Source organism: Tenrec ecaudatus, chromosome 1 (genome assembly GCF_050624435.1).
Source record: "Tenrec ecaudatus isolate mTenEca1 chromosome 1, mTenEca1.hap1, whole genome shotgun sequence".
In the NCBI taxonomy this organism is placed as follows: domain Eukaryota; kingdom Metazoa; phylum Chordata; class Mammalia; order Afrosoricida; family Tenrecidae; genus Tenrec; species Tenrec ecaudatus.
In genome coordinates this window covers 160,584,005-160,607,512 of record NC_134530.1, presented here as the reverse complement: position 1 = coordinate 160,607,512, position 23,508 = coordinate 160,584,005, and the positions used below count along the sequence as shown (strand labels likewise).

General features: G+C 52.9%; 1 protein-coding gene across 2 annotated transcripts in view; it reads right to left on the bottom strand.

Moving 5' to 3' along the window:
* Positions 1 to 723: 723 nt before the first annotated feature.
* TUFT1 (tuftelin 1) overlaps positions 724 to 23,508 on the bottom strand; it is a 40,456-nt gene continuing 17,671 nt past the window's right edge. The window contains exons 2-12 of one of the 2 annotated variants that reach the window (XM_075562096.1): positions 22,841 to 22,915; positions 22,356 to 22,457; positions 18,442 to 18,531; positions 17,367 to 17,456; positions 12,274 to 12,387; positions 7,520 to 7,648; positions 6,955 to 7,049; positions 4,902 to 5,007; positions 3,842 to 3,925; positions 2,704 to 2,813; positions 724 to 2,309 (exon numbers count right to left, since the gene is read on the bottom strand). In XM_075562096.1, the coding sequence (XP_075418211.1) occupies positions 2,246 to 2,309; positions 2,704 to 2,813; positions 3,842 to 3,925; positions 4,902 to 5,007; positions 6,955 to 7,049; positions 7,520 to 7,648; positions 12,274 to 12,387; positions 17,367 to 17,456; positions 18,442 to 18,531; positions 22,356 to 22,457; positions 22,841 to 22,915 (1,059 nt within the window). In that variant the 3' untranslated portion in view covers positions 724 to 2,245. The remainder of the gene's footprint in view (positions 2,310 to 2,703; positions 2,814 to 3,841; positions 3,926 to 4,901; positions 5,008 to 6,954; positions 7,050 to 7,519; positions 7,649 to 12,273; positions 12,388 to 17,366; positions 17,457 to 18,441; positions 18,532 to 22,355; positions 22,458 to 22,840; positions 22,916 to 23,508) is intronic. The other variant, XM_075562107.1, reaches the window with a different exon arrangement.

The window sequence follows — 23,508 nt, the reverse complement described above, 5'->3', positions numbered from 1 at the left end:
TAAAAGAGGTGCAGGATTTGGAGTGGAAGGTTCCCAGTGCATTCTGTAGCCTGGGTGTGAATTAGCTGAGAAGCAGGAGGAGGATGGAAAGTCCTACGTGAAAAAATGCACATGCTTTCAGGAGAGAGGGAAGCTGGAGAAGAGGATTAGAGATGAGGGGGCTACCGTCCCTGTTTCTCGGGTCCAGAGATGACCGAGTAAACTCAGCTATGCCCCATCCGGCCCTCTGGTCAACTGTTTTCTTGGCACGGGGGGGGGGGGGGGGGATGGAGTGCTAGACAATTGGACTAATGAGTGCCGCTCAGAGATAGCCAAAAACCAAACTCTGAGACAGCTGCAGTCGGCATTCCCCGTTCCATTCACTTCTGCTAAGGACGGGGCTTCATCGACACCACTGCTGCCGGCTCGGGTTCTCCGCAATCACAGTGCTTGTCTCTTACCAGCCCTTTCCTCCAAAGGGGAGCACACGCTGGCCACGCTTAGGGATCCTCCAGGCTCCCACACCATTCAGTGCCAGAGCTAATGTTTGGCGCCACCCCTCCCCGCCCCAGAGGACTGACCAGCACAGCTCTGCATGCCTCTAAGACCTCGAGCCTTGTATTGGTGATGCTTGGACCACACCTCCCAGAAGCGGCTAACGGCGTGACCTTCATCTTCAAGGGGGATTAAAGTTCTGCTCTTTCATCCTGCCCCACAATGAAGGAAACGAAACAGGCCAGGAGCTCAGAGAGGCATTAACATAATTTATTAAAGTCATTATACAAAGAATATGTCACAGAGGGGAGAAAAACAAAAATCAAAAACCAAATATATGTATCAGAGCTGGAAGGTTGCAGGGAGATCATCTGGCCAAATCCCTCATTTCACCATTGAGGAAGAGGCCTGAGACCCCAGCACTCCAGGGTAGACAAGGCCCGAGCTAGACACGCCCAGACCCACGGCTCTGGATTTCAGCCAAGTGGAGCCTAAGTACTCAATCCCTGTTTATGTGTAATGCGTCTGCTTCCACACGTCTCTCTGGAGGGCGGCAGGAAGAGCCCTGGAGAAAGCCGGGCTTGTGGGCCATCCAAAGCCCGGGCGACAGAGCAGGTACAGAGCAGGGGGGCAGACGGGCCGGGCAGGACTCAGTCCTCGCCCCAAGTCCTGGTTGTCCTCTTCCATCAACAATGCGTACACGCAGGACACACCTGGGGGGTGGGGGTGGCACCCTTGCCTTCCTGAGGGATAGGGCGGGGTTTGGGAGGAGGAGAGGTCCAGAGGAAGCAGCAGGAGATTCCAGTAACAACGTCATTCCAAAGTCCACACGTCCGGCAGGAAGGCTCTTTCCCCAGTTTGGAGCAAAATCCTAGCATCACGAGAGAAGGCTGCAGAACTTTGGTATCAAATCCATTGCGAAGTACACGCGAAAACACCAATAACTTAGAAAAATAAATACAACTGGGGTTTTCCGGGACCCAGAGGACACGTTTGCAGGCCCCAGTGGAGGAGCTCGGAGTGTGGCTGGCGCTGTATCTTGGGAGAAACCGGAAGCGGTCCTGGGAACCTTCACAGAGAGGGAAGTCACGCGTGGCTGTTCGTGGCCCAAGAAATTCATTCTGCTCAAAGCGCCGCCAGAATGTACACTCCCATCTCCCCAGAAAAACAAGCCCATCAAAGATGAGGCTCCCAGGCCCTGACCCTGACCAGGCCCAGGCAGGGAGGCCCGTGTCTGTCCACAGGAGGCCCAGTGCAGCCTGGGTGGAGGGTGAGGCAAACAGAACACCAAAGTGCTGGTTGCTAAGAACCGAGCAGGGCTTGCAGGAGCTTCACTCCTTGGCCAGGACACTCTGCAGTCACCGTGGACATCGGGGTCTTCAGCTTCTAGGGCTGAGGCAAATCTTGACACCACTCCCGAGCTGGTGAGGGCCTGGCTTCTGGGCCAGTGGGCCGGCCAGCTGTTTACAACAGACAGGAGGCTCTGCTCCAGAGAAAACTTCTAACTATGGCGCTAAGGAGACCGCCCTGGCTCCTGCTGGTGGGGCGACGGCTTCCAAAGGGCTGCGGTGTCCAGAGGAGGCGCTCTCCCTCCGCCTGCCTGGCATCCTGAGGAGAGGAGTTTGGACACGGGTCACATGAGCACGAAGCCCGGCCAGCAGTCAGGGAACAAGGGTCAAGAGTCGGCGCGAATGGCCTGCAAGCGTGGCAGGCTTCTCCACAGGCAAGAGGTGGCAGCAACAGCAGCGTCCACCACCCATCCCTGTCCACTTCAGGTTTCCACCACTCGGATGAGAGGCATGGGCTTGGGGCTGGGGGGCATGGATATCCTGATGCTGGAAAAGAGAGGTGCAAACACTTAGGGCTGCGTTGCTGCCCACCTTCCCAGGGGACCCCCTCCCATGTCTGCCCGGGCCGCCAGCTCTGCGCTGATTGCTGCTTGGGTCCCACATGCTTTGAGATGCTTCTTGCTGATGTCCAAGGGCAGTGGCTGGGGCCGGGAAATCCCTGAGACCTTCTCCCAAGAAACAGGCACACAGGATGCACATCCAATGTTTATCCAAGGGGTGGGGCATGCACACCCTCCTGGCCATGGCACCATCAGCCTCTACCTGAGCTGGTTAGAAAGTGGTTTTGAGGGGGAGGGGGGCAGTGGGGCAGTGGAACACCTGGGTATAGAGGAGCCTTGTCCCTGCCTATTCTCATCTGGGTGCCGGCCCCCGAGCTCACCTGCTCCGGTGGTCTGTCTTGGCCCCAGTCTGGGTGCTGAAGTTGCTGTGGTGCTGGTTGCTGACCTGCTTTTCGATCAGGTGTTCCATCCGGTCGTGCATCTCTAAATTCTGGGAGACAAGCCAGGGCGTGCGAATGGGCCCACTCCTCCATGGCCACCTGTTACCTTCAACTGGCTCACTGCAGCTTCCATGCCCCAACCCCCCACCCTAGAACCACCACGGGACACGCTCTCCCCGAGGCTGCTCCTCCCGGTGGCGCTCTTCTTCCAGGTCCTGTTCCGCCCCTGACCTCAGAGTGTGCTGCCCACCAACGCTGGGAGCCCGATGCTCTCCCAGGGGGCTGGTCTGCTGTGTCCATAGTCGGGCCGGCCAGTCATTTACCGCCCTTGCTGTTATACTATTCCATATTCTAGGGTCTTTAAAAAGTGTATTTTTCTATTTTAGGTCTTTTAAATATGTGCACATCAGTTGTCTATCCTTCCTCAGCACTTGTTCCAGACCACAAGCTCCCTGAAATAAGCAACCCCCTCTTCTCCCGTGTCTTTGTGTCTCTCCGCAAGTGCAAATTAAGCCAGGGAGGCAATTCATTAGCAACTCAAGCTCCCTGTCTCAGCTGTGGAAGAGAATCCTCTTAAAGCAGTGGTTCTCAACCTTCCTAATGCTGCGACCCTTTCATACAGTGCCTCATGTTGTGGTGACCACCCCCCCAACCATACAATTATTTTCATTGCTACTTCATCAGTCATTTTGCTACTGTTATGAATCAAGCAACTCCCATGAAAGGGCCGTTGGGGTTGAGAACCGCTGTCTTAGAGAATGCCGCCCATCTCCCTAGTCCGGTGCCATGGCTAGCTCCTCCTGTACGTGAGGCCGCAGGATGAGAATCCGGGGCTTGCTGCCATCTGGTCGAGGCACAGGGGCTTCTGCCAAGAGGACATGTCCTGTGAGAGCAGGGACAGGGCTCCTCACTTCCAGCAACCGCTTGAAGGCTGCCAGACCGTGTTTCTTCAGCCCACCACCCAGTCACTCTCTTGGGAGCAGCACCCCGACAGGTCCAAGGCCCCTTGGTAGCCTCCCTAATTCTGGCCTTCCCTTTGAGAGCCCACCCCTGGCCAGGGGCTGCCAGGTGCACACACCTCAGCCTCCAGGTAGGCGATTTTCTCCTTGAGCTCCTGAATGGCAGTGTCCTTGGCCTGGATGACGGCTTTTGAATTCTGGAGCTGCGAAGATGCGGGAGACACGGGGGCGCTCTTGAAATGAGCCAGCATCACACGCTCATCGGCTGTCGGCCCGAGGTAGGCAGAGCTGCCCCGTCCCAGGATTCTCTTGGCTTTTCTAGAAAAGCCTTCTATCAGCCAACATGAAGCTCCTTATGTGAGAGGTCCATTTCCCCGATCATCCAGATAAATGGACGATTCAAAAAGCCATTCCATGTGGCTTTGGGAAATACTAATTACTCAGAGACTGACTTACCGGAGCACCTCCTGTACGCTGGTCACAATGGGGACCAGCAGAGCACAAAACAGATGGGAACCTTGGCCCTTGCGGAGCTGACGTAAAGCGAAGAATACCGCCCACGTGAAAACGGCTGCCACCCTTGACCTGCTCACCGAAGGTCAGTGGCTCCAGTCCAGCCAGAAGTGCATCAGAAGCAAGGCCTGGAAATCTACTATCTCCCCTCCCCCCAAACTCCAATCAGCCTTTGAAAATCCTCTGGAAAGAGGCCCACATACTCAAGTGAACTCAGTGCCAAGTAAATCGGTTCTCATAACAATTCTGCAAATGGGGATAACCTGAGTCCACCCCGCCGGGGCTATGGCGGCCGCGGAGCAGCTCTGCCGCCGAGGCGCAAAGGTTGCGCACCCCTCTGCAGAGCCGAGTGCACCGTGACTGTTACTCACCGGCCAGCACTCTTCTTGGACGCATGGCCCCTAACCTGCTCCTTTGCTTTTCCCAGCAGAAAGCGGACATAAAGCAGAGGCCAAAAAACAGCAGAAGAAAGATGATGAGCGGAAAGTGCTCTGAGTTCTAATAACTGATAGCTATAAATGTTTTATGGGAAACACGAGTCTAAGGACCAGCTCCCTTGGAGAATAAACAAGCAGTGCTTAGACGCAGCAGAAGAGGAGGGCTAGACACTGACGCCGTGCCCTCTGGAGGAAGTCGCCCCAGGCAGGGCAGAGCAGATGCTCTTACCTGCTCGATCATTTGCCGGACTTTGCGCTGCTGGCTCTTAAGCATGTCATCCAGGTGGTGGATCTTCTCCCGCAAGCCAGCCACCTCCTTTTCCAGGTTAGCAGCCCTAGGGGTAAAGAGCCGGGGGCTGAGGCAACAGAAAGAGACGCCTGGTCTACCCAGTCACAGGAAGAGTCTTGGGCACGGGACGGTTCCATCAAGTGGGATCCCCGCTCTCTGATGCCCAATAGTCTGCCCCAAAGAGCAGCTGGTGGGATCCCTTAGAACAGCAGTTCTCAACCTGTGGGTCACGACCCCTTGGGGGGTTGAACAACCCTTTTGTAACAATAGCAAAATGACAATGATGAAGTAGCAACAAAAATAATTTGATGGCTAGGGGTCACCACAACATGAGGCACTGTGTGCAAAGGTCGCGGCATGAAGAAGGTTGAAGACCACTGCCTTAGGACAGCACATTGGGAGCACTGTCAAAGACTTTCTAGGCCAACGGAGGAAACTGAGGCTTAGAAAGGGCAAATCATTTTGGAGAGTTACAGAGGGCAAAACTAGGAGCCAGTACGTAGATGTTCCGGGGACTGCGTTTTTGTGTTAGCACAGGACGACAATTCTCTGTGTTAAAGCTGTCAGAAGGTAAGCTGCCTTACAGGTAATGAGCTTCCCCTTTCCTGGAAAGATTTGAGGTGGAGCTGGGATCACTATTCCAGCGCCAACAAGCTACCGGCAGGGGTTTTATTCTAGGAGGGAAATAGGACTTGAGGATGTCAAGCTTTTCCCGACTCCCAGACCACTGCTATTTCTTTTGCATCTTCTGAGCCACAACCCTTAAAGATCAAGCCACTGGGAGGGTGTCCAGCAGACTCTGAAGATCTGCCGGTCCCCAGGTCCTGCAAGTCTGCCCGAAGAGCTGACAAGTGCATGCTGCTGAAAGACAGGCTGAGTGGGGTGGGGGCAACCCAGCAACCGCTCTAGGCCCAGGCTTCCACCCTCAACTTGCCATCTCTTCTGGTTGAGAAAATTCCCAAGGCAATTTCCCAAGCCTCTGCTTGGGATGGTCCAGTCCTGTTGGATTCCCCTGCTTCTCGTGCTTGTGCCCAACCCCCCCTAGAGGAGGGGATGCTGAACAGCTGCGGGCCATGCTGGTGTGAAGATGGGTCAGGAGACAGCCTGTGATTTCACGCCGAGCAGGCTTAGGTGTAGTGTACCCAAAAGGTGAGAAACTGCCCCCAAAAGACGGAGTGGTCCCAGAACCCAGCGGTGACCTGAGTCTTAGCAGGCCTTTTACGGAATGTCTCCTGAACTACAAAAGGCCCAGGCGGCCCTTACACTGATGATCAGACTCTATGCTGGCATTCAATTCAATCCAATTTACCACTGGGGGTCTTATGGAATTGCCAACACCATTCAGGATTCCCAGGTTCCTGAGGGGCCAGCAGGGGCCAGTCTCCGCTCTGTAGGCTTCCTGGGTCTGGAGCCTTACTCTGCACTGAGGGATTCTGCCCAAGTCTCGACCCTGGGTGTTGGGAGGAACCTGGGAGATGCCCTGCCTGCTGCTGTTGCCTGGTGGGGAGATGGGGCAGTGGCACGGTGTTTTTCTGTTTTGATCCAAATTAGTTTTCAAGTGACAGGAAGTTCATAATCCGTCCTGATAAAGCCGCTGATGTGATTTTTATAACAGGATTGATAGAAAAGTATTCATTTTTTGCCCCCGGTTTACAGTTGACTGTTTGGTTGTTTTGTTTTTTGGGGGGGGGGCATCCAGTCGGATGAATGAGCTGCCTTGGCAGATGCTTTAGTTCAGCAGCTCTCACTGAGCCTTCCTTCTTTCTTCACGAATAACCTTCTCCAGAAGGTTCACACTAAGACCTTGTCTGTGGCTTTGGGTTCTGTGGAAAGTGAACTCCCAGAGCTGGCAGCTGCCCAAACAGCTCTCCTGGGAGGGGCCCGCCCTGGGCAAGCATGCTGTGAGTCAGGGGAGGCAGATCTGACGTCAGCCCAGGTCTGAATGCAGCTCCCCCCGCCCCCGCCCCAACTTCCCAGTGAGCAGGGCCCTTACTTTTCTTGTTCCGCTCGGCAGTCTGTGCTCTGGGTGCGAAGTTCCTGCAGGGCCGCCTCTCCTACCCTGACTTTCTCCAGCAAGTCCTGATGCTCCTGGGGGCGCAGGGGGTGGGGGGGGTCAGAGGAAGGAAAGTCTAGGCTGAGAGGATGGCAAGCGCTTCGTTATTTGGGGGGAGATGGACAGCAGGGTCAATGCTCAGCCTCGACTTGCCTGGGACGGCTGCCAACGAGCAGCAGGCCAAGCTGGTTTGCTGGGAGCCCTCCCCTATCAGGCAGAACCTCTCCCAGCCTCCCTGCACAGAAACTCCCAGCCTCGCCCAGCAGCTTGAGGGTGAGCCTGGGCGCCCATTCCTCAGGTCCACCTGCCAGCCTTGGCTTTCCAGCCCGGAGGAGCCAGGCGGAGCGGCTGCTTTGAACCCAAAAGGGGCAGCTCTAACAAGACCCCACCTGGGATGGAAAGGGTTAAACGCTAGGCGTCTGCAGCTCTTGCCTCAGTCACACCTTGGGCCCCTTCTCACCCCAGGGACCTCTCACTAAAAAGCAAAAGCAAGGCCGGCAGTTACCATCTCCATGCCCGACAAGCGCCTCTGCAGCTCTCCGATTTCCACGTCCTTCTGCACCGCTCTGTCCTCCTCTCTCTGGAGGGCCACGTTACTCTCTTCGGCGTCTCTCTGGTACTGGCTGAGCATGACCTGTAACACGGCACACAGCCCAGACCCGACCCTCACCATCGAGCCCATTCTGACTCCGCCCACGGGCTACAGAACTGTGAGCCACTGGCTTCTGGGCAGGCAGCTGACCGAAGCAGATCACCAGGCCTTTCCTCTGAGGCACCCCTGGGCAGGTTCAAAAGCCAAACCCTCTGTTAACTAGTGTGTGTGCCACCCTAGACTGCTGACACAGGGCAAGGGGCTGCTACATTTGGGCTGGGGCGAGGGCAGTGGCAGAGAAAATAGGTTAGAGGAGGCTAAGTCAAAAAGTATCACCTCAGACTAATTGAAAGCCTTTAGGAAATAGATACATCAAAATGTGAAGCTACTGAAGCTTGACGAAGCCTCCACCCGGTCTGCTCACTGGTGAAGGTGGTGCCCCGTCTCTCTCACGCTGCCTGATGAAGTGACAACACGTCCAATTACGTATGGGATGCCCAAATTACGCCCAAATTGTCAAGATTCGTTGAGTTTGGGGAACAAAAAGCAGCCGGGCAGGGGCAAGACCAGGGTTGTAGGGTGGATGAAGTAGGGCCTCCCAATTCCCACCGGACAGCGCTTGGTGCACAGCTGTGGCAGGAAAATACCTGAGCACAACCTCCCTGGCCTTGTCCCCCTCAGTGCAGTTTCCAATGTTCCTAAAACTTCTCCCGGATGAGCCCCTATGATTCATCTTGTGCTCATCAAGAAAACCCACCACCAAGATTCCCCTGTACTCTGGAAAACCTCCCACTGCCATCAGGGGCAGGATGCCACCTCCCAGCGACCCTTTAGGGCAGGAAGGGCAGGGCTGCCCTGGGGGCTTCTGAGACTGGGACTCCTGATGCAGGGAGCAGAAGGCCCCATCAGCCTCCCTTGGAGTTGCTGGTGGTTTTGAACCGCCGGCCCTGCAGCCCAGCGTGCAACCACTATGCCACCAGGGCTCCTAGAGTCCCCCCAACCAGCCACCGATCCCCTTCAGGGCTGGCTTCTCTAGCCAGATTCCCTCTTTGGATGGGACCCTGTCTTTGAAGGCGCCCCAAAGTGATGGAAAGCTAAGTGCAATCCTGAGGGGCTTGCCTGCAGCCACTCCCCCAGTGTTCAAACAGGTCTTGTCTGGAATCAACCTGTGCATGTATGAACTGGAAGCCCATCGGGCTCGCCCTCCTAAACCTCGGACAGGAAGGGGGGCTGGTGCGCTCGGGGGCAGTGCCACAGAAAGAGGGCGCCTCTGGTGAGCTCACCCCTCGCTTGCTGCGTAGCTCCGAGGGACTCAAGCTCAGAGCTGATGGGGCGACACTAACGTCCCATGTCTCCAAGCATCCTCTAATGCCGCCCCAATGTAACCCAAACTTGGGAGATGGGTGTTCTTGCCAACTTCCAAGGCAGTGAGCCCATGGAAGGCATTCCAGCCCGGTTCAGAGGCAGGAGGGCCCAGGTACCGGGAAGAAACTCTCTCATCAGATGAGAAACCCAGCAGAAGCACGAGGAGCAGAATTTCAGGGCTAGACAGGCCTGGTCACTCGCTCCCCTTCCTCCACCTGTGTCCTGCCAACACCTAGTGATCCTCCAGTCTCTGGTCAGAACCCCCCCCCCCCCGAGCCTGCCCCCTCCCCTGAGAGCCTTCGGGGCCCTGGGGGAGATGCTCTTCCTCTGTGTATCCGCAGGGAACATTTCGGATTTGGCCTGCCCCTGTGTGCGCGCCCCAGGAGACGTCAGCATCCATAAGAAGAGTTCACATCTAGTGACTGGAGGAGCTAGTGCAGAGGCCGGTACGTCCCCATCCCACACAGCCCAGATTGCCTCCCTGGTCACGTTCCGGGAAACAATCCAGGTGACCGCTGGCCAGCTCTGGGAAAGCCGAAGGCGAGCAACTCTTCTGCCTGGCTCCCCCCAGGGTCATAGTGGGGGGGGGTGGAAAGGGTAGCGCAGGGTGAGGTGTGACGGGACGCGTCTGTGCTGCACACCAGCCCTGCTCAGAACAAACCGCGCTGCAAATCCTGCCTGGCAGCAGCAGCCAGCAGAACGGGAAGGCCAAGCTTCATGGCAGGTTCTTGTCACGGTAACTGACCATCCTAGCCTTCCTACTCCCTGGTTCAGAAAAGTCACCCTGTTGCCAGAGAGCTTACTGACCCCAGCAGACAGAGTAGGACTGGCTGCCACCCAGGTTTCCAGGAAGGGACGTCTTGATGAAAGCAGACCGCCTCATCTTCCTTGCACAGAGCCACTGGTGGGTTCAAATTGCTGGCCTTTCGGTTTGCAGCCAAGTGCTTAATCACTGCGACACCAGGGCTCCTTTCAGAACCGCAGACAGGACCCTAACTCAGGAGAGGGATGGGGAGGAGCCATCACTGGCCCACAGGAACCCGGGACAGACCAGCCCGTGGGCAGGGACTTCATGGTGCAAGAAGCCCAGTGTGCCCCGGCTGATGTGAACCCGGAGCCTCCTGCGAACGGGGCCTGGGTGCCACCACAAAATGAAAGTGCAGGCTCCTCTCCCACCTCTGTCCCCAGTAGCTCCAGCCAGCTCCGTCATCACAGGGTGGGGTAGGGCGTGTGCCAGCCCCTCCCAAGGGCCAGACCCACCCCAGCAGCACCTCCTGTTGCCAGTAGAGGCTGTATTCCCACGGGGGCTAACTAGCCTTCCGAAAGCCCCCAGTGGGAAACAAACCAAGAACTTCCACCGCTTCACAGTGCCTCTCCATCCAGACATTCTTTCCCCGAATCACAGGCTCAAGCTCCCCTTGCTCCGGGTCGGCTCCAACAAGGGAGGGAATAGCTGGTTGCTAAACTGGTAAATTGGCGCCTCAATTATCCAAGAGGGGGCCTCTGAAACAGCGGCAGCAGACTCCTTTTACGCGCGGCAGTTTGTTCTGAGGCCACTGGTTCAGCTTAGGACTGCCCGTAAGTTAGAAATCTGCTTATCAAACGGGTCACCGAGAAAAATACGGACTATACGCCCAAAGCCCTTTGCTTAGGAAAGGGCTCTCACAAAAACATTTCTTTCACTCAAATCACACACCAAACTTGTGCACTCCAGTTCATGAACCCTTTTTACAAAAGCGGGAAACGAATGGTCCGGGAGGCGACTTCTTCAAAGAAAACTCTGACTCATCGAGAGGCGGTTTATCAGCTAAGGCCCTTTGTTCCAGCCCAGTCCTGCTCGCTGACACACTCTCGCCGGTGCCACAAGAGGCGTTCAGACTGGCCGTCCTCTCTGCACCAGGGCTTCAAACCAGTTTGGCCTGGTTTAGTCACGGCTGACGAAATGACACCAGAGCAGCTACAAGGTTTTAAGATGCGGCTGAACCAGAATGCTAACCAGAATGGGTAAAATTACAGGTCAGAGTTAGAAGCCCAATCTCCCTTTTAGAAAACATGGGCAGTGTGAGCGTTGTTGCACAGCCGCCAACTGAGTTGAAAGTGAGTGTCCGGCTCAAAGACGGCGGCCGACCCCAGCATTTCCAATGTGTGTTGCGCCCCACGGTCCTCGCCATCCTCCAGGGCCCACGTCAGACTCCCGAGGGGCCTCATTAGGCCTCTTCTAGGTCTCCCATGCTATGGCTCTGACCTGCCTTTTAGTTTCTCCCCTAGGACAGGTACATTTATTATAGAACTGAGATGTCTACAGGCGGGTTAGTTCAAACTTGATATAATCCTACATCACCTGGTGTTGCAAGCTATCGCAAGAGATTGAAATGTACCAGCCTGTATGTTTTCCCATTCTGATCCACATTCTGGATCACCCAACGTTTAGAAAGGCAGGTCTGTCCCAGTTTTACTTCTGATTGAACCGGTTCGAAGCCCTGCTTCCCACCAGCTCCTGGCATGCCTGAGCAGGCGATAATCCTATTATTCCATACCTACAACGTGGAAAGCACTTTACAGGAGGATGAACAATAGCAGATGGGTCATTTCAGAGTGGTTAGGGGAAACACACCCGGTGCCTGCCCAGTGAACCGCACTTGATAATCACAGCAAGTTTCTGGAGACCACGGAAGACCTCACACATTGCTAATCGGAGGCGACTTTCACTTTATTTACAGACTTCTGTATTTTTTTTTGTCTGTTAATCTTCTATAATCCCCCAGTGCTGCTTTTGTAACAACAACTAAGATACGCGTTCAAGATTACAAAGCTCTGAATAAAAGCTGAGACTAGCGCAAAAGCCCTCTGATTGCGGGCGTATTCTTCCTATTACAACACGGGTTCTTCCGCTCGCCCAGCCCGCCGTTCCCAAGGGCCCACAGGACCCATGCATGCTAGGGAATGGTGAACAGGGCAGTGGGCCTTGTCCATGTGGCGTTTCAGGCCCACCAATTCTTACTGGGATGCATGCAGAATTAGCTTCTGAAGTATCTGCTGTCCCAGCACCAACCGCCCAACTTCATTGGCGCAAAGCATCAAGAGCTGACCTCTGAACTGTGGGCCCATCTAGGGCGGCAACCACTGTACATGTCTAGGAGAGGGACAACACACTGAAGGTGGCCGAGGCTCAAAGCGTGGCCTTTCTGCTTGATGGCATCCAGCCAGGGAGTCACGGAGCCCGTGCCGAGAACCTCATTGGTGACACCTGCATCCAATCGCCCATCCCTGGGAGCACCTTCTGCCCAAATCCCAAGTCTCACCTCGAAAGCCACCCGGTCTGACTGATGCTGCCGCTCAGCCTCCTGCAGCTTGGCAAGCAGCTCCCGCACGGTCCTCCGCAGGCTCTCTGCATCTTCACTCATGTAGCTGTCCGTCTGCAGCCAGAGCAGAGGGCAAAGTGAAGTCGCCATGCTTGTGACTTGGTGAGAGTAGGTCCTCCAACCACCTGCTGGTTTGGACCTTCACCAAAAAATTCACCTTGTGCACCAATGAGCTCTGAATTATCCCTACAAAGACCACCCAGTTTTCCTAGGGCTGTGTCTGTACTTTTGTACATGTGTGTCAGCCGATGGATGGGTATGGCCTGCTTCCTTCCGTTAGGCTCTGAGAGAGAACAGGAACCACATCCCCTTTCAGAGGAGGATTCCCCCAGGGCAGGGGCCACGCCTCCCCCTTCCCAAAGGAGTATCTTTCATCGTTCTTGGTGGTGAACGCAGAGATCGGCATTGAGAGTTCCGAAGGATGGGCCTGTTCAGGGCAGACACACACAGCTGGTCCTGGAATCTGATGTGATGTAGGAAAAGGTGCCTCATCGTGGGCTACCGCTCAGTCTCTCCCAGTCACACCCAATCGTGAGTTGGCAGCTGTGGGCTGAGCTGGCATGTAAGGTCTCGCCCCCATCTGGCACCAGTGGAGCATCTGCCTCAAGAAGTGGCTCCTCTCCCAGCACCTTCACACAGAACACAGGGCTCTGTGGGAGGGCACCAGGGTCCTGACTGCCTACTGGGTTACCTGCCTTTACCTGCGTGCACAGCAGTGAAAGGGCTGCCGACCACACCCTGCCTTACAGGCAGCCTCAGAACTAAGATCGTATCCAGCAGGGCTTTGGAGAAACAGATAAAGCCAAGTACTATGATCATCTGTTGCTGACAGCCTGTCAACTAGGTGAGTCACTTGATGGGAAGAATTCAAATTGTCCATAGAAAGCAAGTGGCCGGAGACCACAACACCCTAAGCGGAGTTGTCAGGATTTATCTGCTCAGTCCCCTACCTGCGCTCCTGAGCTACCAGGTGGATAGGAAAGCTCTGAAAGGCTCCTACACTGAGACTGACCATTCGGCGCTATTTCAAATCGTCTTTCCAAGGCTATTCAGCGCCAGGGCAAAGCCTTGCAATAAGAAGTTAAAAATGCAAGCCGTGACACCTGACATACACCGGTTAGAAAACACGCTAGATTTTAACTTCGCAATAGGGCTGAGAGCATAAAAACATGGTATTGGGTAAAATCAACAACAACAAAAAAAGCAGCAACAACAAAAACAACAAAGCTTGGGCACTCATCCATCAGGTGAACTGAAAACACAACCTTATGTCGTTGTTGCTGAGGTGCCATGGGCTAATGCGTGCCCACTCCCGGCGATCTCACACGGCAGAGGGCTTTCAGCTGCCCGCAGGGGTCTCTAGGCTGTCGATCTTATGGGAGCTGATAGCCCAGTTTTTCTCCCACGAACACACGTGGCTCTGAATGTCAACCTGTCTCTTAGCAGCTGAGCACTGCCAGGACCTCTCCCCTACTTCCTAGCCGTATTTCAAGCCGTATGAGGAATATATTAAGGTGGGAGGGGGTTAAAAAGAGTGAGGGATGGGAATGAAAAAGTTAAAAAGAAGAAAAAGCACAGCCGGTGAGAAGCATTGGTGGCCAATAACCAACACGTGCTAAAATCGGATGGGTACATCTGATTCACGCTGCTCTTAAGGGCCCAATTAAAACCCAATCCCAAACACCCCCAGCCAATCAGGGAAACACAAACAAAGAAGCACCGTGCACAGTTGTTCTCCCGCGGCGAGGTGCTGCTGAGTTGGTTATAACTTATGTCGGAGTTAGGTGCCTAGAGTCGGTTCTGACTCAGCGACCCTGCACGCCACAGAAAGAAACACCACCGTCCAGCCCGGTGCCACCCTCACAGCGGCCGGAAGAGCCCTTTGTCACAGCCACGAGGCCAATCTACGGCACTGACGGTCTTTCTCTTGTCTCATGACCTCCCACGTGTCCTTCTCCAGAGACTGGTCTCTCCTGACAACGTGTCCCAGTGCGTAAGGCACAGTCTTGCCTCTAAAAAGCTTTCTGGCCGCACTTCTGATTTGTGTGTTCTTTGGCAGTCCACAGCATTTTCAATATTCTTCCCCGGCACTGCCATTCAGATGCGTCAATTCTTCAGTCTTCTTTGCTCAATGTCCAGTTTTCAATGCATACGAATTCACTCACTGCCATCCAGCTGACTGCTATGCATAGCGACCTCATAAATGTGTGCTGGAGTAGAAAGCTCAGCTGTCTCCTGTGGAGGCTGATGGTTTCAAACTGCTGACCTTGCGGTTAGCAGCCCAACTTGTAAACCATGAAGCCACCAGGGTTCCTTGCACACATGGTGACGAAAAATACTATGGTTTGGGTCAGTCACTCCTCAGTCCTCAAAGCAACATCGTTGCTTTCTGACATTCTAGCAGCACATTTTCCCAGTGTAATGCACAGGTGGATTTTGTAAGTGTTGACAGCGGACCCACAGAGAATGAGATCCTCCACAGCTTCACTCTTTCTCCAGTTATCATGATGTTGCTTATTAGTTCATGTGTGAAGACTTGACTCTTTCACTGCTTTTTAAAATGTTGTTGTAGATAAAATCCATATGGTCTAACTTCAATATTGAAAAAATACTTACATTAAAGGAGAGCTCACCAAACCGTGCTTTTTGCTAAAGAGATTACAATGGATATTTCTTCTTCTTTCTCTTGTGTTTCTGAGTTTCCCAAATTTTCTCCAATAAACATGCTATCTTTATAATTATAAAAATATAAATGCAAATAAAACTATTCAAAGAAAAAATGCAAATGTGACTTCTTAAAAAGTACAGTCACAGAAGGAAAACACCGCAGTTGTTCAGAAGCAAGTTTAAAATAAAAAATGACAGATAATTAATTTGCCATGTATTTGTGAAAAGGATGTGCATACTATATGCATACACCTATATGAAAGGGGTGGCTGTTTCCATCTATTTGTGGAAGAGCTCCAGCCAGTATCTCTTTTCATTCTATTTTTCCATGAACTTTTTGAAGTTCCCTCATCTATATGGTGTGTGTGTGTTTGTGTATTAGCATGTACACACGCAAACGTAAGGTATTTAAGTATGTCTATATATAGACAACCACTCTAAACTACTGATACTCAGTGTTGAGTAAACATTGGGATCATCTGAGATGCTTTCAAAAGTACAAGTGTCTATCTCAGATCAATTAAATGACCGTTTTGAGGGAGAGGACACGGATAGATCCTTTAAGGCTCCCAATCCAAGTGTCATCAGCAGATTCCAACTCCCAGCACCCTTTGCTGTGTGAGAGTAGAACTGTGCTCCAAAGGGTTTTCCATGACTGGTTTCCTGATGTAGTCTGCCAGGCCTTTCTTCCGAGGTATGTCTACTTGGTCTCCAACCTCAAACCTTCCAGTTAGCCGCTGAGGGCATCAATCACTGTGCCACTTCGAGAGTCCTGAAACCTCCTGGTCGTCCCAATGGACCGCCAGGGGTGAGAAGCACAGGACTAGAAGGCGCCCGGCAGCACATACTGTCAAGGGATGGAATTAAGGAAGGAGAGTTTTCATTTTTTCTGTTTGTCTACCGAGGGAGCTTTTTACAGCAGGCAAATATGACTCTTGTATTTAGTGAAAGAGAGAAGGTGCAGGACACGGGAATCAGGAGGACGACGCCCTTCCCTGACCAGAGGCAGACACTGTGGCTTTCCTTCTCCTCATCTTGGGTGAGTGGTTGTACAAGCTTGGGGAATGCTGACTAAAGTTACTCGGCTTCTCTAGCACCGCCTGTTTAAAGAAAACTAGAACACTAGTTCCAGGCCGCTAAGGAGGCAGCAATCTATTCCTAAGACCTCAAATCTCACAAAGAAAGGAAAGAGGGGTGGAGGGCAGGAGAGAAAGAAAGGAGAGAGAGAGAGAGAAAGCACGCGAGAGAGACAGAAAGACAGACAGACTTCCAGTGCTCCCCGGGAAAGTGGGTGAGGGCTTTGCGGGGAACTGCCGCAGCCATGTAGGCAGGGCCTGGGAGACCTCAGGCGGAAGCTTCAAAGCAGACAGGAAAATGCAGGAGGGGCCCTAGTCACTGCAGCCCAGAGGACACAAGCAGCGGCCTGCCACAGTTTCCCTTGCCCCCGGGGATCCTGACAAATTTTGACAAAACATAAACCAAAAAGGGAAGCAACATTTGCCAAAATTCTTTCTCACCTGAAGGCTGATTATTCATCACAGGATTGTGCAAACAGGGGGTCTGGCCTCTGGGGCATCTCTGAACAAAGCAGGTTCTTCCTGCCACCTAGCCAAGCCCTCCCACCGGCTAGATGGCAGCTCAAGCAGTGAAAAGTTCTACCTAAAACCCAACCGGAATGAACCGGGACATGCCTTTCACACCAGCCGAGGAGAGGCCCCAGGTGAAGAGGAGTAGGGACAGGGCCTGCTAGGGAAAGACCCTCTCATCAAGCCAGAATGTAATTGAAGGAACAGGGCTCAGAATCCAAGACGGGAGGAGGTGGGGCCATGGGACAATTCTGTCTTCAACTTTGGGGAAGGGGGAGAAAGCAGGGTCAAAGAAGTATCCATCGTAGGAAGAATTAATCCAAAGGTTCAGTCTAGTGAGCATGCCCTGATGCTCTTCTGCGTCCCGGGCCCTATGCCAGGGTACAGACACAGAGGGCCAAACGAGCACAGACAGCCACATACCAGCTGACAGTCTGGGCCAAGGCTGCCAGTGTGCACGCAATACAGTGCAGTCTATTGTAAGACTCTTTCACCGCGGTGTTCATCCAGGGTAGAGGCTGTGTCTATGAACTGAAGGCACTGGGATGTACGTGCATTCAGTTGTGTGCAGGGTTTTTAGGCACAGCTGCACTTGCAGAGAAGCCGGAAAGGGGAAAGTGTGTGCCTGGCTGCCAGGCCTTGCCTGGGCTGAGAGTGCTTGGAGAAGCCAGCATTTCTGTGTCATCTCCTTGGGCTCTGGGTGCTTAGTAACTGAGACTGCCTGGCAGAAAGAGCCCCACCTCCTCAGCGGGGATGCAACCAGGGAGCGCTTCCTGTTACCTGTATCTCCTGTTGATGGAAAGAATCTCCTGGATCTCTGTCAAGCTTGCTACTTATATCTTCTCGGAGCTTCTGCAGGCAGCTCCTGGCCTAGGAAGGGAGAGTAAGCAACCTTACCTTTGAGGCACGGAATGAGAGCACGCCTGCTCAGCCCCTTGCGGGCCTGGCTTTACCCCACACTGCTCTGGGGCAGGCATGGGCAAAGGAGAAACCCTGGTCACGAGAGCCGACAACCAAGTTCTTCCTGCACAAGCAGTAGAAGAGGCACCATCTCTGCTTTGGTGGGACAAACGTTCTAGTTAAGGAGACAAGTCTAAGGAAACCAAGTTCATGGCCATTCGGTTGATTCTCTCAGAGAGAAGCCTGTAGGACAGACTAGACCTGCCCCCGTGGGTTTCTGAGATTGTAGTCCTTTAGGGGAGTAGAAAGCCTTTGCTCTCTCCCTCGGAGAAGCTGGTGGTTTCGAACTGACAGCCTTGTCGTTAGCAGCGCAATGTGGAAGCGCTACGCCACCAGGGCTCCTGGAACGGCAAGTAGCAAGGAGCATGTGCAGCAGGGCAAAGCTTAAGGAGGCCTGGGGGAGGTGGGCTGAGGACAGCACTGTGGTTGATGTCGGCTGCTGCTGAGTCAGCCCCGACCCAGAGCCGACCGAACCTGTGCTCCATGAGACTGGCCCCGCGTGAGCCGGAGGGTTTTCCTTAGCCCACTTCCAAAAGTCGATGGGGGGAAGCCAGGCTTACTATCTCGGTCTGGAAGCTCCGCTGAAACCGGTTCAGCAGCACACGCACCTCCACTGCCACATAAGGGGACTGCCCATGAGGGGCACCTCTGCTCAGCTCGGACGCAAAAATGCTCCCCGACCCCGGCGGGCCCCAACAACAGTGCTAGTGGTCTTCAGTAAGTACCTGCTGGCTCACAGGTTGGGGCCCAGGCGTCAGCAACGATGCCTAACACACGGGAGAGCATGGTGGCACTGTGAGTTGTGCAGGCAGCAGTAGGGAGAACACCAGCACCCACAAATGAAGGGGGTGTAAGTCGGGAAACAGCACTTGCCCGGGGAGAAGGGAGGGCTCACCTCCTGGATGTATTGGACCTCGCTCTTCAGCTGGTCAATGTTCTTCTCATGGATCATCCTGTCTCCAGACCTGCCCCCCTTCAAGTACACCTGAAACGGTGAGACACCAAGTGTCAAGTTAAGTTAGTTTCACCCAAACAGGTACAGTCTCCTATGCGGCTGGTGGGAGGGAACTTGGTTACCACCTTTCCAGGTGGCAAGTTGGTGATTTGGATCAGAAGGTTTAGGAATGGATTACCTCTTTGACCGGGCAAATCTACAGCTGGGCTTCAATCCTAACGACATACGCTGAACTACAGGATGGACAGTGTCATAAGCACTCGCCCACAGACAAAGCTGGGGGGAGGTGGTGGCTGGCAGAGGCACCCCACACAGGTCACAGTGGGACCTTCTGGGGTGCACGGTTGCTTAAAGGGGGTTTCATATTTTGCTTTGCACACCATGCTTGACTCTGCTGCTGAGAAAATAGTTCTGTATCGTAAAAGACCCCAAACCATGGCCAACCCGTCAATTCCTACTCATATGGATCCTACAGGGCAGAGTAGAACTCCTCCCGTAGGTTTCTCAGGCTGCCAATCATGGGAGCAGAAAGCCTCTACCTTCACCTGCAAAGTGGATGGTGGGTTCGAACGGGTGACCTTGCAATTAGCAGGCAAACGTGTAACCTACTACACCGGGCTCCTCTGATAAAAGCCAGAGAAGAGAATAACAGCCAGTGAAATGTTGCGATGGCCACTCAGAACTGGAAGCAAGCGAAATGTCCGGCAATGTGGATTAGTTAAATGTCTCCTGGTCCGGTTCTATGGCACAGAGGTGAAGTGCTCGCTGCTAACTGTAAGATCAGCATTTCAAACCCAGGGCTGCTCCCTGGGAGGAGATGTGGCAGTCTGCTCCCATAAAGATTTACAGCCTTTGACGCTTTATGAAGCAGTGATACTCTGCACGCATGGGTCATGATGAGTCATCATTGACCCCACAGCAATAGGTTTGGTGGTGGTGATCAGGGTTTGATCCTGGGGCGGGGAGAACGATGAGGCTGCCTGCTCTTATGGAGATTTACAATCTTGGAAACCCTAATAGGGTCCTATGGGTTGGAATCAACTCGATGGCAGTGGGTGTGGTTTGGGGTTTATCAAATAGAAGACTATGTAGCCATTTAAAAATTCTAAATATTTACGCCTACTGACACAGAAGATGTTACACTAGCTACACCATTAGGTGGAAAATGAGCAAAATGTGGACCAGAGTACCTAAGAGGAAGAGATTTGGTGGGGGTTGGGGGGTGGCATGTACGTGCGTAGGCTTGTGTCTGGGAGGATACACAGTAAGCTGGTAACAATGGTGGTTTTAAATTGTCAAGGGACCGGCAGTGGCTTTTAGGAAGACGGGAAAATTAACTAAGGACATCCGGTATGAAAAGGAATATGCAAAATCATCTCTATTTGAAAATATCATGATCTTTTTAATAGCCTATCTTAAAGATCCCCAATTAAAAAAAAAACTATTAGAACAACCTGTTTAGCAAGGTCACACCAGAAAAGATCAACAGAAATGAGCCATATTCCTCTACCCTAGCAATGAGCAATCCAAAAGTGGAAAAGTCAATTCTACGTAGAACTGCACCCAAGTGAGTGAAATACTCAGGAATAATTTTAACGCAAAAGAAGGATCAGACTTGTACCCTGAAAACGACAAAACACCCTTGAATGAGAGACCCACATAAGTGGAAAGACTATTTGTGTCTGTGGGTTGAAGATTTGATATCTTCCAAATTTATCTATAGATTCAACAGAGTTTCTCTCTAAACCCAAATGGGCCTCTCCTAAAATTCATACAGAAATGCAAGCTCAAAAACCCAAAATAATTTGAAAAGGATCGTCAAAGTTCTAAGACTAATACTTTCTGAATTCATAACCTGTTTCCTCACACGACATACAAAATAAAATAAACTAAAATGGATTCTAGCTCTATTGTTAAAAGTTATAATTTTAACTTTGCAGAAAATACAGTAGTACAACCTTGTGATCCTTCTTCGACCACCACCACCAACCACAAAGGCCACCGAACCCACTGCCATCGAGTGGATTCTGACTCATAAGAACTCTGTAGGTCAGAGATGAACTGCGCCTCAGAGTTTCTGAGACTGTAAATCTTTATGAGAGTGGACAGCCTCATCTTTCTCCCACGGAGCAGCTGGTGGGGTTCAACCACTGACAGAGTTCAGCAGCCAAGGCTTGCCCATCAGTCTACCAGGACTCTAGACAGAAAACACACACACACACACACACACACACACACGACAAATTAGATTTCAACAACTACAGGATATGCTTAAAAAGAAAAATAAAAGTTTTGTGTTTCAAAGAACAGCCTAAAAAAGCGAAAAGACAATTCATAGGATGGGAGAAAATATTTGTAAACCATGTCTAGTATCAGAATACACAAAATAAGTTATAAAAAATTATCTTTTTTCTTATGGGCAAAAGATTTAATTAAGCATTTCTCCTAAGAAAACATACAAGTAAGGAGTGAAAAAAATCCTCAATATCATTTGTCACTTGGAAAACACAACTTAAATCCCCCATGAAGTTAACCCTTCACACCCAATTTTATAAAAACAGAAATAGTGAGGGGGGAGCGGGGAGGGAGGGGAAAAAAAGAGGACTTGATGCAAAGGGCTTAAATGGACAGCAAATGCCTTGAAAATGATGAGGGCAAAGAATGTATGGATGTGCTTTATACAATTGATGTATGTATATGTATGGATTGTGATAAGAGTTGTATGAGCCCCTAATAAAATGTAAAAAAACACACAAAAAAACCCAGAAATAGTAAGGTTGAGGAGGATGGAGAAATGGGAGCCTTCATCTATTGCAGGCGGGGTTGTGAAATGGGGTCTCCACTGTGGAAGAGTTTAACAGTTCCTCCAGAGGTCAAACATGGAGTCACCACCTAGCCCAGCAGTGCACAGAGATGTCAGGACGGCGCTGGTCATGATAGCCCCAAATGATACCACCCACATGTCCATGGGCTGAGGAATGAAACATGGTAGGCACACCCTACAACGGAATGACACCCCGATCCATGGTAGACAAATCCTTAAGTGAGTGAAACACTGACAGCTGCTGCGCCTCGAGTGACCCTTGAAACCATTAGACCAAATGGAGGCAAACAGGCACATCAGACCCCGTGTACTGTGCTATTCCGTGTCCATGGAATCTCCAGAGAGTACAGTAGTCGTTTCCGTAAGCTGGGGTCAGAAGGGAATGGGTGTGAGAGGGGGAGCAGACCCAGGATTTCTCTTGGGGATGGTGAACACATTCCAGAATCTGAGAGTGTGGCGGGTGCACCCCGGAGCCCTGGTGGCACAGCGGTTCACACCTCCTCTCCACTCCACAGGGGCCAGCCTGGGAACCCTAAGGTAGTGCTCCTCTGTCCTTATAGGGTCAGGGGTCAGCATCGAGGACGACACGGGTTTGGTTTCTGCTGGACGGTGGATGCCCAATGCCATGAATATGCTAAAAACCACTGGACTGCACGCTGTAAATGGGTCAATTGTATGGCATATGCTTTCCAAGGAAAATATAAGATCGTTTACTTTTAACTGAGTGCCGTAAGCACACTCCCGGCCAGTCTCCATGTCCTCCAAGGGCTGACCTCGAGCTGAGCGGTGAACGTGAACGGGGACGAGGAAGGTCGCCCCACCCTTCCCAGGCCCTCATTCGGTCCACTGCACTTGTCACTGCAGACAGACTTGGGTCTCCAGTGCTAATTAAGATCTGTCCAAGAGATAGGCAGGAACTAGCATCTCAGGTCGGTCTTCCCACCGTCCAACCACAAACTCCCGGGGGCAAGGCCAGCCACTCCCTCGTGCCCATGGGCGGAGCGGCAGGACAGAGTCCAGGGCGGCTTACCTTAATGACCTCCTCATGTCCATCGTTGGACGCCACTAGCTCCGAGGCCAGAGACGGACCAGCTGGGCGGCTGGAGACCATGGCATAGGTCTTCCTGCCCACCTGCCGGAGAAACAGAGGAATGGTTTAGAACCGTGGCCGGCCGGGGGCTCCCAACCTTCAACCAGTGCACAAGCCCTGCTCCTCGAGAGACTCGAGAGGTTAGTCGGATTTTGCCACCTTAAAACTGTATTTCAGAACCGCGACCGAAGCCACACCGCAGCCAGAACACTCGATGTGGAGAAGGGGTAGACATCCCCGGTTAGTTTTCATTCCCCTGGCGTCGGTGTCCCCACCCCTCCCAGCAGGATGCGATGCAGAATTATTCAGCCGGGTGTGTCGGAAAGGGAAGGGTCCCAAACATGCAGCAGCACAGACACCTCCTCCCCGGAAGCGCGGGGGTCAGGGCCCAGAGGGGAGGTCTCACCCCACAGAAACCTCGATACCTTCTGGGCTAAGTGTTCGAGTTCATCTCCTGTCAGTTCGCACTGCAGAGTCAGCCTGAGAATGTCCACACTGCCCTAGTGAGGACAATGACAACAGCCCTTGACCCTGCCGGTCCACAGACACAAAGCACTCGCCTCGCCCGCCCTGAGGAGTGGCCCTATCGTCATTTCACGGGACGGGACAGGGACAGTGAGGTCAGAGAGGTGATATTAGCTTGCCCGTGGTTGTGGGACGTCTCTGGGGGCCAGCTGACAATGAAAGCTCTTTCACGGGTGCAGCAGAGATGGCACACTGCCCAGCTCCAGGGGCTGCCACCCTGCAGGGACGCCTCTGCCCCACACCTGTCGAGCTCAGCCCCTCGGTGGGGCAAATCCCTGCTTCTGATACTGTGCCAGGACGTGCCAAGACTAGGGGACCCGTCCAGAACCAAACGATAGGAAAGGAACCGAATCGGAGCTTCCATTTCCACGAGCCACACAGAAACTGCCCAAACGCAGGCAGGTGAGATACGAGGTGCAGTTATCCAGAGATCCGCCTAATCTCAGGGGGTGAGCAAGGTTTTATCTCACAAGTCAAAGGAGGTTTAAAAGGAAACAACAAAGACTTTGGGGGGGGGCGTGTGGTGGCAGAGGGATGCTCGGGGAGGAAAGAGGTGTTGAGTGGGGAC